Source organism: Balaenoptera acutorostrata, chromosome 7, assembly GCF_949987535.1.
Source record: "Balaenoptera acutorostrata chromosome 7, mBalAcu1.1, whole genome shotgun sequence".
Taxonomy (NCBI): domain Eukaryota; kingdom Metazoa; phylum Chordata; class Mammalia; order Artiodactyla; family Balaenopteridae; genus Balaenoptera; species Balaenoptera acutorostrata.
In genome coordinates, this window is record NC_080070.1 from 72,631,898 (window position 1) to 72,644,111 (window position 12,214).

General features: G+C 37.6%; 1 protein-coding gene and 1 pseudogene across 4 annotated transcripts in view; one reads left to right on the forward strand and one right to left on the reverse strand.

The window, feature by feature from the left end:
* Positions 1–12,214, reverse strand: part of SNX13 (sorting nexin 13) — a 146,827-nt gene that overhangs the window by 83,856 nt on the left and 50,757 nt on the right. For 3 of the 4 annotated variants that reach the window (XM_028164514.2, XM_007164874.3, XM_057549918.1), the window contains 2 exons: positions 12,044–12,133; positions 10,855–10,976 (listed from right to left, as the gene is read on the reverse strand). In XM_028164514.2, the coding sequence (XP_028020315.2) occupies positions 10,855–10,976; positions 12,044–12,133 (212 nt within the window). Of the gene's footprint in view, positions 1–10,849; positions 10,977–12,043; positions 12,134–12,214 lie in introns of those variants that run through there. The other variant, XM_028164516.2, reaches the window with a different exon arrangement.
* On the forward strand, positions 8,804–9,781 carry LOC103011849 (phosphoglycerate mutase 1-like; annotated as a pseudogene).

The window sequence follows — 12,214 nt, forward strand, 5'->3', positions numbered from 1 at the left end:
CTTACATTAAATTTACTATTACTCTCTACCATAATCCTTAAAAATATATGGAGAATTACTCTTTCATGCGAGCTAAATTAGCAACCACACAAGGTAACAAGTTTCATTACTTCATGGTTACTAATCTGTCTGCTCCCTTCCCTTGGCTGCACTGTTGTATGCTGAAGTGGGAGAGCCAAATGTGCACATCTCTCTCCTAACTCCACATTCAGTGACTTCATACTGACAGCTTAAAATCAACCATGGTGGGACTATTTACACTTCACAAAACTGAAAGTAGTCGACTTATAAAACTACAAATTTATTGTTTTCAGTATTCAATACAGAATAGTACTAGTTTGGATGATCAAATAAAAATTTTTAAAGTTTCATTGATACAAGACTTTTAACTACAGAGAAAAGATTGGTCTAGTAAATATCTTTCACGTTTGAAGTCTTGTATCCTTTCTGACCATGCAGAAATACAATAAAAGGTTTAAATAAAGTTTATCATCACCCTACTCTAAGATCTCCTATCAGTAAAACAACAGACTAGAGGAGTACTTTAATCCCAAACTAAATTAAATCTAATTAGCAACCCCACACACTATAAAAAATAACTCCCCAAATGGTATTCAAAATGTGGGGTGTGATAGAGAATGTGAGTGAGTGTTTTGAAGAGGAAGTATGAGTGAAAACAAACAAATCAAGATTAGTACCAACCATACTAGGGAATCTCAGTCTTTTAGAACTGAAAGAGATCCGAAATGATTACCACAAACCCCTATAATTAGAGAGCCAAAACTTAAATTACTTATTCTAGATTATATAGTTATTGAGATCAAGGCTTTGTTTAAAACAAAAACAAAAACAGGGGCTTCCCTGATGGCGCAGTGGTTTAGAGTCTGCCTGCTAATGCAGGGGACACGGGTTCGAGCCCTGGTCTGGGAAGATCCCACGTGCCGCGGAGCGACTGGGCCCGTGAGCCACAATTGCTGAGCCTGGGTGTCTGGAGCCTGTGCTCTGCGACAAGAGAAGGCCGCGATAGTGAGGGGCCCGCGCACCGCGATGAAGGGTGGCCCCTGCTTGCCGCAACTGGAGGAAGCCCTTGCACAGAAATGAAGACCCAACACAGCCAAAAATAAATATAATAAATAAATAAATAAAAGATTACTATTAAAAAAAAAAAAAGTTAAAAAACAAAAACAAAAACAAAAAACAAACAACAACAAAAAACACCAGGGTTCCTAACTTTCAATTTGGTGTTTTCTCTGCTATACCTTAACAACACAAAACCTTCTGACTCATAAACGTTATAAACAAATTGGTAGAAACGGAGAAAAATTTAGGCATGCAGTTTTATATAACCATAGTAAAGGAAATGGTATTTAGTGAACTACAACTCCATCTAAGAAATCCATCCAGTTCTACATCCTGTGCCCCAATGCTTCAAAGAGGTCAAGGATGCAGAACTTTTAAAGAACTTGGATCTTCAAATATAAAGAAAAACTTAGATAGAGGAACACACATGAAGCACACTCACCTATTTTAGGGGTTGAGTATAAAGAACACAGAGCTGGAAGCCTTAATCAAGCTACAGGAAAAGAAAAAAAATAACCTGGGGCTAACTGTGAATCTTCTTAAGTATAATGTTAAGTATTAAAAATTAAATTCATGCTATTAAGTATTTTAATAAATAAGGTTTTCAGTAAAATTTACCTGATAAATGAAAAATTCCTAGACCCAACAGTGAAATATATTAAATTTTGTGGGAAAAAATTACCAAGGAAGTCATAAATGGAAACTCGATTAACAATAAGTTATTGAGTATTCACTACCTTATCACGTACAAAACACTAAATTTAAGCATTAGTTTCAAGATAACTTCCCAAGGAAATAAAGATTCAGTGGCTACCTATACAAAACATGTCATCTACAGTTGAAAAACGGTTTCTTTTATTTATGTGTTCATAAGAATATTAAAAACAGAGAAACAGGAAAATGAATTTAGTTGCAAAAAGTTATCCTAGATATTTTTATTGCTGAGCACCAAATGTGTCTGTCTTGGGCTATAAGAATAATACATGCCCGTTTTGTAAAATGTAATTTCCTTCTTTAGATTTTCTGTATCAGCTATCAATTAGCCTTAAAACCACAATCCAAAGATCACTGTTAATATTTTAGTGTTTTTTCTTTTAGTCTCTTTGCTGTGCTTACATACTTACAATTTTTTACACAGCTAAAATCATATAGTGTACACTACTTTGTGTGCTTTTTATTCTAATGTATTTCCTACTTCGTTAATACTACCTCTTAATATTTTAAAATACTACCTCTTAATATTTTAATGTATGCAAATCTATGTATTCCAGGGATCAGCAAACTCTTTCTCTAAAAGAGCCAATTAGCAACTATTTTAGGCTTTGCAGGCCACATCATCTCAGTCAACTCTGCCACTGTAGCACAAAAGCAGCCATGGACAAAATGCAAACAAATGAGCACGACTGTCCAATAACACTGTACTTACAAAACCAGGCAGCAGTACAGTACACTCAATAATAAAATGACAAATAACCTAATTTTAAAATAGGGAAAGGATCTGACATTCTCTATATACAAATGACTAACTTGCACATGAAAAGATGCTCGACATCGTTAGCTATCAAGGAAATGCAAATCAAAACCATCATGAAATACCACTTCACACCCACTAGGATGGCTATAATCAAAAAGACAAGACAATAACAAGTACAGTCAAGGATGTGGAGAAATTGGAACCCTCATACATTGTTGGTGGTAATGTGTAGCCACTCTTTAAAAGTTTGCAGTTCCTCAAAAGGTTAAACAGAGTTACCATACGACCAGAAACTCTACTCCTAGGTGTACATCTAAAAGAAATGAGAACATTAAGTCCATACAAAAACATGTACATGAGTGCTCACAGTAGCATTCTTTATAAAATCCAAAAGACAGACGCAACCCTACTGTTTGCCAACTGATGAATGGATAAACAAAATGTGGTGTATCCGTACAATGGAAAATTATTCAGCAATAAGTAATAATATATGCTACAACAAGGATGAACCTTGAAAACATTACACTAAGTGAAAGAAGCCAGTCACTAAAGACCACATTTTTTTTTTTTTAATTTATTTATTTTTGGCTGTGTTGGGTCTTCGTTTCTGTGTAGGGCTTTCTCTAGCTGCGGCAAGCGGGGGCCACTCTTCATCCCATTGCACGGGCCTCTCACTGTCGCGGCCTCTCTTGTTGCGGAGCACAGGCTCCAGACGCGCAGGCTCAGTAGTTGTGGCTCACGGGCCCAGATGCTCCGCGGCATGTGGGATCTTCCCAGACCAGGGCTCGAACCCGTGTCCCCTGCATTGGCAGGCAGACTCTCAACCACTGCACCACCAGGGAAGCCCAAGACCACATATTGTATTATTTCATTCATGTAAAATGTCCAAATGCATAGAGAGAAAAAGTATATAACTGACTGCCTAGAGCTAGAAGCTTTGTGGGGGATATGGGGAGAGAATGATAGCGGATATCAGGTCCCCTTGCGGGGTCACTAAAATGTTCTTAGGGCTTCCTTGGTGGCGCAGTGGTTGAGAATCCACCTGCCAATGCAGGGGACACGGGTTCAATCCCTGGTCCGGGAAGATCCCACATGGCACGGAGCAACTAAGCCCATGAGCCGCAACTACTGAGCCTCTGCTCTAGAGCCCACAAGCCAGAACTACTGAGTCCACATGCTGCAACTACTGAAGCCCGCCACGCCTGGAGCCCATGCTCCGCAGCAAGAGAAGCCACTGCAGTGAGAAGCCTGCACACTGCAAGGAAGAGTAGCCCCGGCTCGCCACAACTAGAGAAAGCCTGCGCGCAGCAACGAAGACCCAACACAGCCAAAAATAAATTAATTAATTAAATAAATTTATTTTTTAAAAAAAGTTCTTAAATTGACTGTGATGAAGGCTGCACAACTCTGTGAATACACTGAAAGCCAATGACTTTAAGTGGGTGAACTGTACAGTATATGAACTATAAAAATATACAGTTAACCACCCCTGGTCTATTCTATAGATATAAAAACTTCAACTTTTTCTCCCCTTCTAAATATTTAGATGGTTCCTAATTCTTTTTGCATCTTTCTGATTAACATCTCTTTTGAGCTAAGTTTTCAAATGGAAAAGAATATAAAATGACAAGAGTATAAAACTTCACTGTTGCAAATATCCATTACTGTCCATTATTGTACTTGCCTTTTGGACAAGTCTAGGAACATACGATTTATATTTCTATGGCAAAAGGGAGTGAGAAAAATGGAAACCTTTCAAAACAAACTAAAATCAAGCAGGACCCTTGGGACCTTCCCTAGACAGATCCCACCACCACCACCATCATGTCTTCCACCTGCCTCTTGTCTGTGGAAAAACTTCAGGAAAAGAATAAATTTAATCAAAGAAATGAGAAAATACAGAAACAAAGGAAAATAGTCAAACAGGACAAAAGAATAATAGTTCAGTCCTTAAACAAAGTCAAGGACCTTTAGTTCCTCCTCAAGGGCTACAGATAATATTGAGCCGTATCCTTTGAGCTGTTTTACAGATATTAAAGCCCCCACCAGGTGGAAAAAGTTAACTACATGATGACCAGACTGTAGCCATGACATAAGCTGCTCCATCTTACACAATTCTAAGAACTGACCTCAAGGAAATGGGAACAAACTGACCCTGGAACTGAAGATTCACTGTACTTAAAGCAATCAAGATGATGCTAATCAGACCACCTCATGACCAATTTCAAGATGACTATCAGAGCTTACTATGCTGCTCTGCACAAAGACCCCTCCCCTCTGCCTATACACCCCTGAAACTCCCTTTTAAAAGCTCTTGTCCCCTGATCAGCAATGGGGAGTTGGCTTCTGGACACGAGTCCACCTTCTCCCCAGGTTGCCAGCCTCCTGAATAAAACCACCTTTCCTTTCCAACCAAAATTTGTCTCTCAAGCTGCGAGCAGTGGGACCTGAGTTCAGTAGCAAAACCCCCTGTCATTCCAGGAACAGTGATCCCATCAGCATCAGAACCACTGAATCTCAGAACCTACATATCCGTATGTCCTTCCACCATGGGAAAACCCTTCAGGAAGGAACACAGTAGCATTAGAATATATCTCCTTTCCACTAACCCTAGGGTTCAGAGGAACAGATGTGTAGAGTTAGTAACCACATTTCACTTTTGAGAACAACAAGGTTCCTTGGTCACTTGGACCTCCTCACACACTGACCTTATCCCCCTTCTGAGAACTGTGCTCAGATTATTCCTTTTGCCTAATATGTCCTTTATCCCTCTCTCTCCATCTCAATACACCCATTATTGAAGTCCAGTTTTGGCCTCAATCCACATGAGGTCTTGATCAGTGACTCTGGTCCATTCTATCTCTAGATGAAATCCTCTAAATGCCACACAAATCACCACTTTATTTCTCTCCATTTCATGTGCTTTAATTTTGTTTCCCTTTCCCCTCAAAAAAAAAAAAAAATAGAGCTAAGAAGACAACGTCAAAGAATCTGTGTATATATCCTAGGAATGTAACAAATAACAAAAACAACAATAATAACAAAGAAGTTAACATTCACTGAACACATACTATGTGCCAGATCCTATGACGTTTTACATGCACTTTTCCCCCATATAATCATTACAACAATCCAATGAGAAAATTACCCCATTTTACTGATGCAGAGATTTAGGCACAGAAAAGTCAAATAACTTGCTCAAAAAGTCATTTATTGGTTGACAAATACTTTATGAAATATTTCATGCACATCATCTCGTTTGCCCCTCACAATTCAGAGTTTGCTACAAGTTCAGCATCACTGTTGTACAGAGTTGTTAAGAAATTTTCTTTTAAGTACACTGTAACTTAATGGTTCAGGTAGGATTATAATACAAATCTCCCAGGGCTTTCTATCCTATATCATACTGTCTTATTTGAAGAGAGAATAAAAATACATGGGTTATCACAGATTCATCTGCTAAAGCTCCAGCCTAATTTATGCCCAGGTTCCACAGAGAACTCGAGTGCTATGGGAAGGTTTCCTTCCCTAAACTGTTACTAGAATAACAGGTACTAATGTTAGTATGAGGTGTTATCATTACAAAGTACTCTCTCACATGCGATGTCATTTAATCCTAACAACAACCTGATAAGCAGACATAGGTTATCACTAGACTCAAAGAATTTATGTTTTTTACCCATTCAAGGTCATAGAACTTAATAAATAATAGAGCTAAAGCTCAAAACCAGAACTTCACACTCTAAGTATATCCTTTTCTTCCTGTTATATCTCAAAATGAGTATTTTGTTTTATGCTGATATTCTGTAATTGTTTCCCCAAGCTGATGAATAAATATGAACGCTAGAATTTGGTGGTTCTAAATCTTCTCTGGGTTCATAGGCCCTTTTTGAAAATAAAATCTATGGAATCACTCAATAGGAAAAAAAACACAGACAATTCTGCATACATCTTCAGGGCTTCATGGGCTGTTGGTTAAGAACCCTATGCAAGATTGTAATTTGAAGGAGAGAAGTCATAACTTATGCTTCACAGGGCACAGCAGACAAGAATAAGAATTTTTAAAGTATTTGAGTGATTATAACCAGACAATTTTCTTGATACTCACACTGGAAATAGTCAAGGAGCCTCTGTGAAGACATACATTTTAGTAGTAACAGAAAAAGCCAATGAAGGACAAAAATAAAGTCATTCACAGAAAAGGCACAAACAGTAACTGAGCTTTACTGTATGCTACAGGTTTTACATCATATTGTTTTTTAGCCTGAAAGCAGCCTCAAAAGTAGCTTATTATCAGCTTTTTACAAATAAGGAAACTAAAGCTCAAGAGAGGCTGATTAATTTGCCCAAAAACGTAAGACCAATGAACAAGCAAAGATATAAATTCATATCAGTCTAGTATGGAAGAAACCTGTCTTTTCCTGTAATCACCCAAATATTTAGCTTGAAAGCACAGAATATTAAAGAAGGGGGAAAAAAAACTTATGACAGGAAGTTTAAAGAAAAGGTGGTTATAAGATCAAAAACAGGGAAAGCATTGCAATGATAGGAAAGAAAGGTGAGAGAAACTAAGATGAATAATCTAGATCATAATATATCTGGTAGGGAGTGGAGGAAAGAATACTAACTATTAAGAACAATCTGATTCTAATTCTCACTCTGCCCCCAACTCAACAGATAATCCTAGACTAATCGCTTAATCTTTCTGGAATTTAGCTTCCTTGTCTGTGAAATTATGGATGTTGGACGGCATAAAAACTTAAACTTCTAAATTCCTTCACAACTTTGAAAACATTTTCACAAGGATTATTTTCATTACATTCCACTGAGCAGGGATTTTGCTTTATTCACTGCTGTATCCGCAGCACCTAGCTGGTACAAAATATTAGTTGAATGAATAGATGAATTTGCTCATGACAATAACCCTGTGAGGAATGCAGTACCGGGCAGGTATTTATTAGGCTTATCTCACATGTGAGAAAAACCAAGATCCAAAAAATTTTTAATACTTGCTCACAGTACCACAGCTAAATGGTAAAGCAGGATACAAACTCAAGTCTTCCAATTACTAGTTCAAAGTTCTTTCTAGGTCTAAAATTTTTTATATTTTCATATACTCTTAAGCAGTCAGACACAAGAATAATGAACTCTTCTTATTCCCACTCTTCCAAAGGGGGAAAAAAATCATTAGGATGGTGTTACCATAAAAAGCAATGAATGACCGATTCAGAAGAATGATCTTAAAAAATACCTAACACACAATAATGTTACGTATATGAAATAAGGAGATAAAATCCAATTTCTGACTTCTTTGATTATACTTTATTATATTTTCTGTGTTCCACAGTAAGTCTACACTCCTAATTATGGCTGGCTACTTTACAATGTTTGCTGTTAATCATAAGGGAGAAGGAGCTCAAATCTAAGTAAGGTTAAAATTCAAACCATGAAACTTCCTGCAGGCCTCCTCAGTGACCTCAGGCTGAGGAACTCACCTCACACTCTAAAGCTTAAGATCAACTGAATTATAGAAGAAAAAGTCTGGATAGAGCAGCATGAGCTAGAAATATCTATGTGAACAGAGATGGAAACAAAGTAACAGCCCTAGGGCAAAGCTCTATTCTCCAAGACTCTCAAAAGTACAAAAGTGTATTTCAAGAACCTAAGTAGGGAAGAAGAGGGGTTGGCTGGAGAATAACACGTTCAGATTTGAGAGTGTACTCGTGGCATAGCAATGCAGCCTCCTGCCTTGAGGCCACAGGCTCATAGGAAAATCACTCTGTGTACTGGGTAGCAAACTCTTTTATTTAAGAAAAAAAAAAAATTGTAAATTCACCCAAAGATAGAATCCTTTCTTTCAAAAATAAATAATTTCTGCATATGAAATGCCCCCCCCAAATCAAGCAGTTTAAATACAAGGATATAGACCAAAATATTTTGTCATATGGGAGGCAGGATATAAGGCGTGTTTGTAAAGTGAGAATTTTTGTATATCTCAGAAAAGTTTCTTAAAGGAAACTCATTAAAATACACTTCTCTTCTGAAAGTAAACAAATAAACTGAATACGTATTCTCCACTGACTTATGCTCCTTTGGTTTCTTCTTCCTCTAAGAGGACTCCATTAGGTATGTGCCAAAAGTGAGCAGTTATGCTGAACTATTTTCAGAGCACTTGAATAAAACAGAGTATCTGGGGAGACTTTGGAATCTCAGTGAACCCCAGTCTATGCTGCACCCGGAACCGCCACCATGGCCACCTACAAGGTGGTGCTGATCCCACAGGAAAAGCACAGAGAACCTGTAGAACGGCTTCAGTGGCTGGAGCAAAGCCAACGGGAGCCCAGGAGGCGTGAGGAGGTGAAGCACCACATGCAGGTGCTACAGGATGCTGGCTATGAGTTTGACATCTGCTTCACCATGGTGCAGGAGAAAGCAATTTGGATCTTCTGGACAGCACTGGATGCCAATGATCAAGCGTGGTCGCCAATAGTGAGGACTTGACTTCAATAAAGCAGAAACTGCTGCCAAGCATGACGAAACCCAGGTAAAGATCTGGACACGCTATTATGTCCTGCCACCTCCTACGAAGCTCAACCATCCCTTCTACAGCAACATCAATAAAGACTGAGGTATGCAGACTTCACTGAAGATCAGCTACCCTCCTGTGAGAGTCTGAAGGACACTATTGCCAGAGCTCTGCCCTTCTGGAATGAAAAAATAGTTCCCCAGATGGAGGAGGGGAAGGGGGTACTGAATACAGCCCACGGCAATAGCCTTCAGGGCACTGTCAAGCCTCTGGAGGGTCTCTCTGAAGAGGCTACTGTGGAGCTGCACCTGCCCACTGGTAGTCCCACTGTCTATGAACTGGACAAGAACTTGAAGCCCATCAAGCCCATGGAGTTCCTGGGAAATGAAGAGCCCATGTGTGAAGTCATGGAGGCTGTGGCTGCCCAGGGCAAGGCCAAGAAGAGAAGGCAAGCGAGCAGACTACTTTCCCAAGGACACCCCCCTCCTATCCCATTCCTCTGCACCTCTTCCCTGCACATGTCTGTGGGCATCTTAAGTTGTAGCTCCAGATGGGGATCAGTGGCTCCCAATTTTCTTTTAGCCATTTTGTCTCTTGCTCCCACTCCCTTCATACAATCTAGTCAGAACAGCACCTATGGGGCAAGGGGTCCTCAGTCCAAGTCAAGGGAAGACTTATTCAAGAGGGTGGAGAGGAAGTAACTCTGGGACTTTTTGCTAGTGCTTTGTTTATTACTAAGGTCCTGCTTGAGTAGAAGATAGGCAAGAACCATGCTAAGATGTGACCAATGAGGAGGAACAAGACAGCTTATTTGTGTTCCCAAAAGCTGATCCTGTACTATTCTGCAGTCAGGTGACTGCCTGGGAGGCTCTAGTCATTCCAGTAGAAGATGAATGTAATCTGCATGGTGATTCAAACAAACATTTCCTCCATTACACCAGAGGAACTCGCTCCAGAAGATTAGGATCAATCCTGAATGTTTAAGTGTTGCATTTACTTTTACAAAAAATATATATATAAAATACATATATGTTGTGTCTATATTCGTACGTATTATATATATTTCATATATTATTTATATATTAATATTAAAAATACCAACAACAACAAAAACCTTCTGGGGATTTTAGTGGTGGTTGACAGAAAACAAACCACTCCTTACACCAATATGAGATAAGCTCCCTGACTCCTAAGGTATAGGACTTCACCCTGTTGTATGTTTCAGAACCCATCCCCTGCCTTACTGTTTTACGGCCATAAAATACCTCTAGATCATGTCCAAGCATGTCTTTCACTGTGTCAGATTTCTGAATCATGTTCCAGTTGTTTGGCGCTGCCACTTGGCCCAGTATTCATTTTGAGCATAACTGTACTAAATCATATTTCCAGAACAGTGTAATAAAGGAGTGATATGCAACTAAAAACAAAATAAAACAGAACAAGAGTATCTGGATAAGAGGGGAAAAAAGTATTATCAGTTAAGTGGCATGAAAGACTTTGAACAGTCACATGATTGGACAACTGGACCCTGAGGAAGAAACGGACATACAGACTAAGAGAACAGGGATTAGTCAAGATAAACATTCTGTAAATGTAAAGGAGTAAAGGTTTTTATGGCTCTAGTTCTATAATCTAGGAGTTATCCCACAATAATAATCTACTATTCTACTTACCTTGTAATAATCAATTTTCTCCTTCCATTTAAAAGTTATTTTCCCTATTGATACAAACAAGATTTAAATTTTTCTGCATAAATACAATGCAGTGACCTTACCTAGTGGCAAACTGAATGAGTGCATTCTGAAGAGCCTGCCTAATTTCAAGAAGAAAAGATTCATCATCACTTAGTGTATAATACCAATACTGGACATAATCCCTCAAGGAAAACTGGATAACCTAAAACAAAAATACGGAAAAAAATACAATTTTTTAGGATTTAAAAAGTAACAGTGTCAAACTAAAACCTGAAAGGATTATTTGCGATTTATATTTATTCTCTACATACTAAATTGTAGTGGTAAACAACTGCCTTCATTAAAAAAGCGTCAATATACTAAAAAACATTTCAAAAATTTTTCAATTATTTTGGTAGCCCAATTCATCCACTGCCCAAATTTTTTAAAAAATTAAAGAATTATCTATGGCCAAGCCCCACCCAATTTCAAGTGAAGATGAAGCCTGCAGAAAAAATAAATTTCCAATGCTATAACATAATGAAGTTTTAATCAGTTTGATGGAATGAGATGCAAAATAGTGTCAAGAGGTGCTAATAATCTTGGAAATATGTTTTCTTTTGAGAATATCATCAGATTCATTGCAATCAAATTACAAAAATGATAATTCACTTAATTCTAATACCGGTGATGCTGCCAACAGCACCGTTAGCCAATAAATAGCAAATAATACAGTTTAATGTATTATGTTTTTGCAAATCAGACAAACTAAATATGGGCTCATCTAAAAAATAGTATTACAATTTTAAAGTATACATTATTTGTAATAATCACAAAATCAAGAATCGATGAAAAATATTTTGGAGGAGAATAATTTTAATTCTAATTTTTAAAATATTTTTGAATGAAACCATAAATATCCATTTAAAAAAGTAATAAAACTAGTAGGAAAAACATCTGATTTATCAAACCACTAAGCTTGTTCATCAGCTGAAGAGTAACATTTTAACTATATATATAAAATAATTAGAAACATTATCAGATGTCAGTAAAAACTTTTTTTTCTAAATGTAAATTCAACCAAAAGGCTTTAATATCATATTAAGCAAACACCTTATTATAAATAAGTTCATAAGTAAGGCAATATCTTTACGTACAGACTTCAAGGACAGCTTTATAATGAATTTCCAGCATATTACACAAATAGCAAAAATTATTCCTTAGCATTTTCAAAAGAAATGCACCTAGCACACAACATATGGAATTCAAATACCACATACTGAAACTCACTTGCTGGAGAGGTTCATCAATTATATTGGCACCTGTCAATCTTCTATCGATCTTTATAGTCCTGGCTTCCCGTTTCATTTCTTCTAAGCACTGAAAGGAAACCATAACATTCTATTACATAGTTTCTTGATTTAAAGTCTCTGTAGTTTACTTCTAACTAAATATTCATTG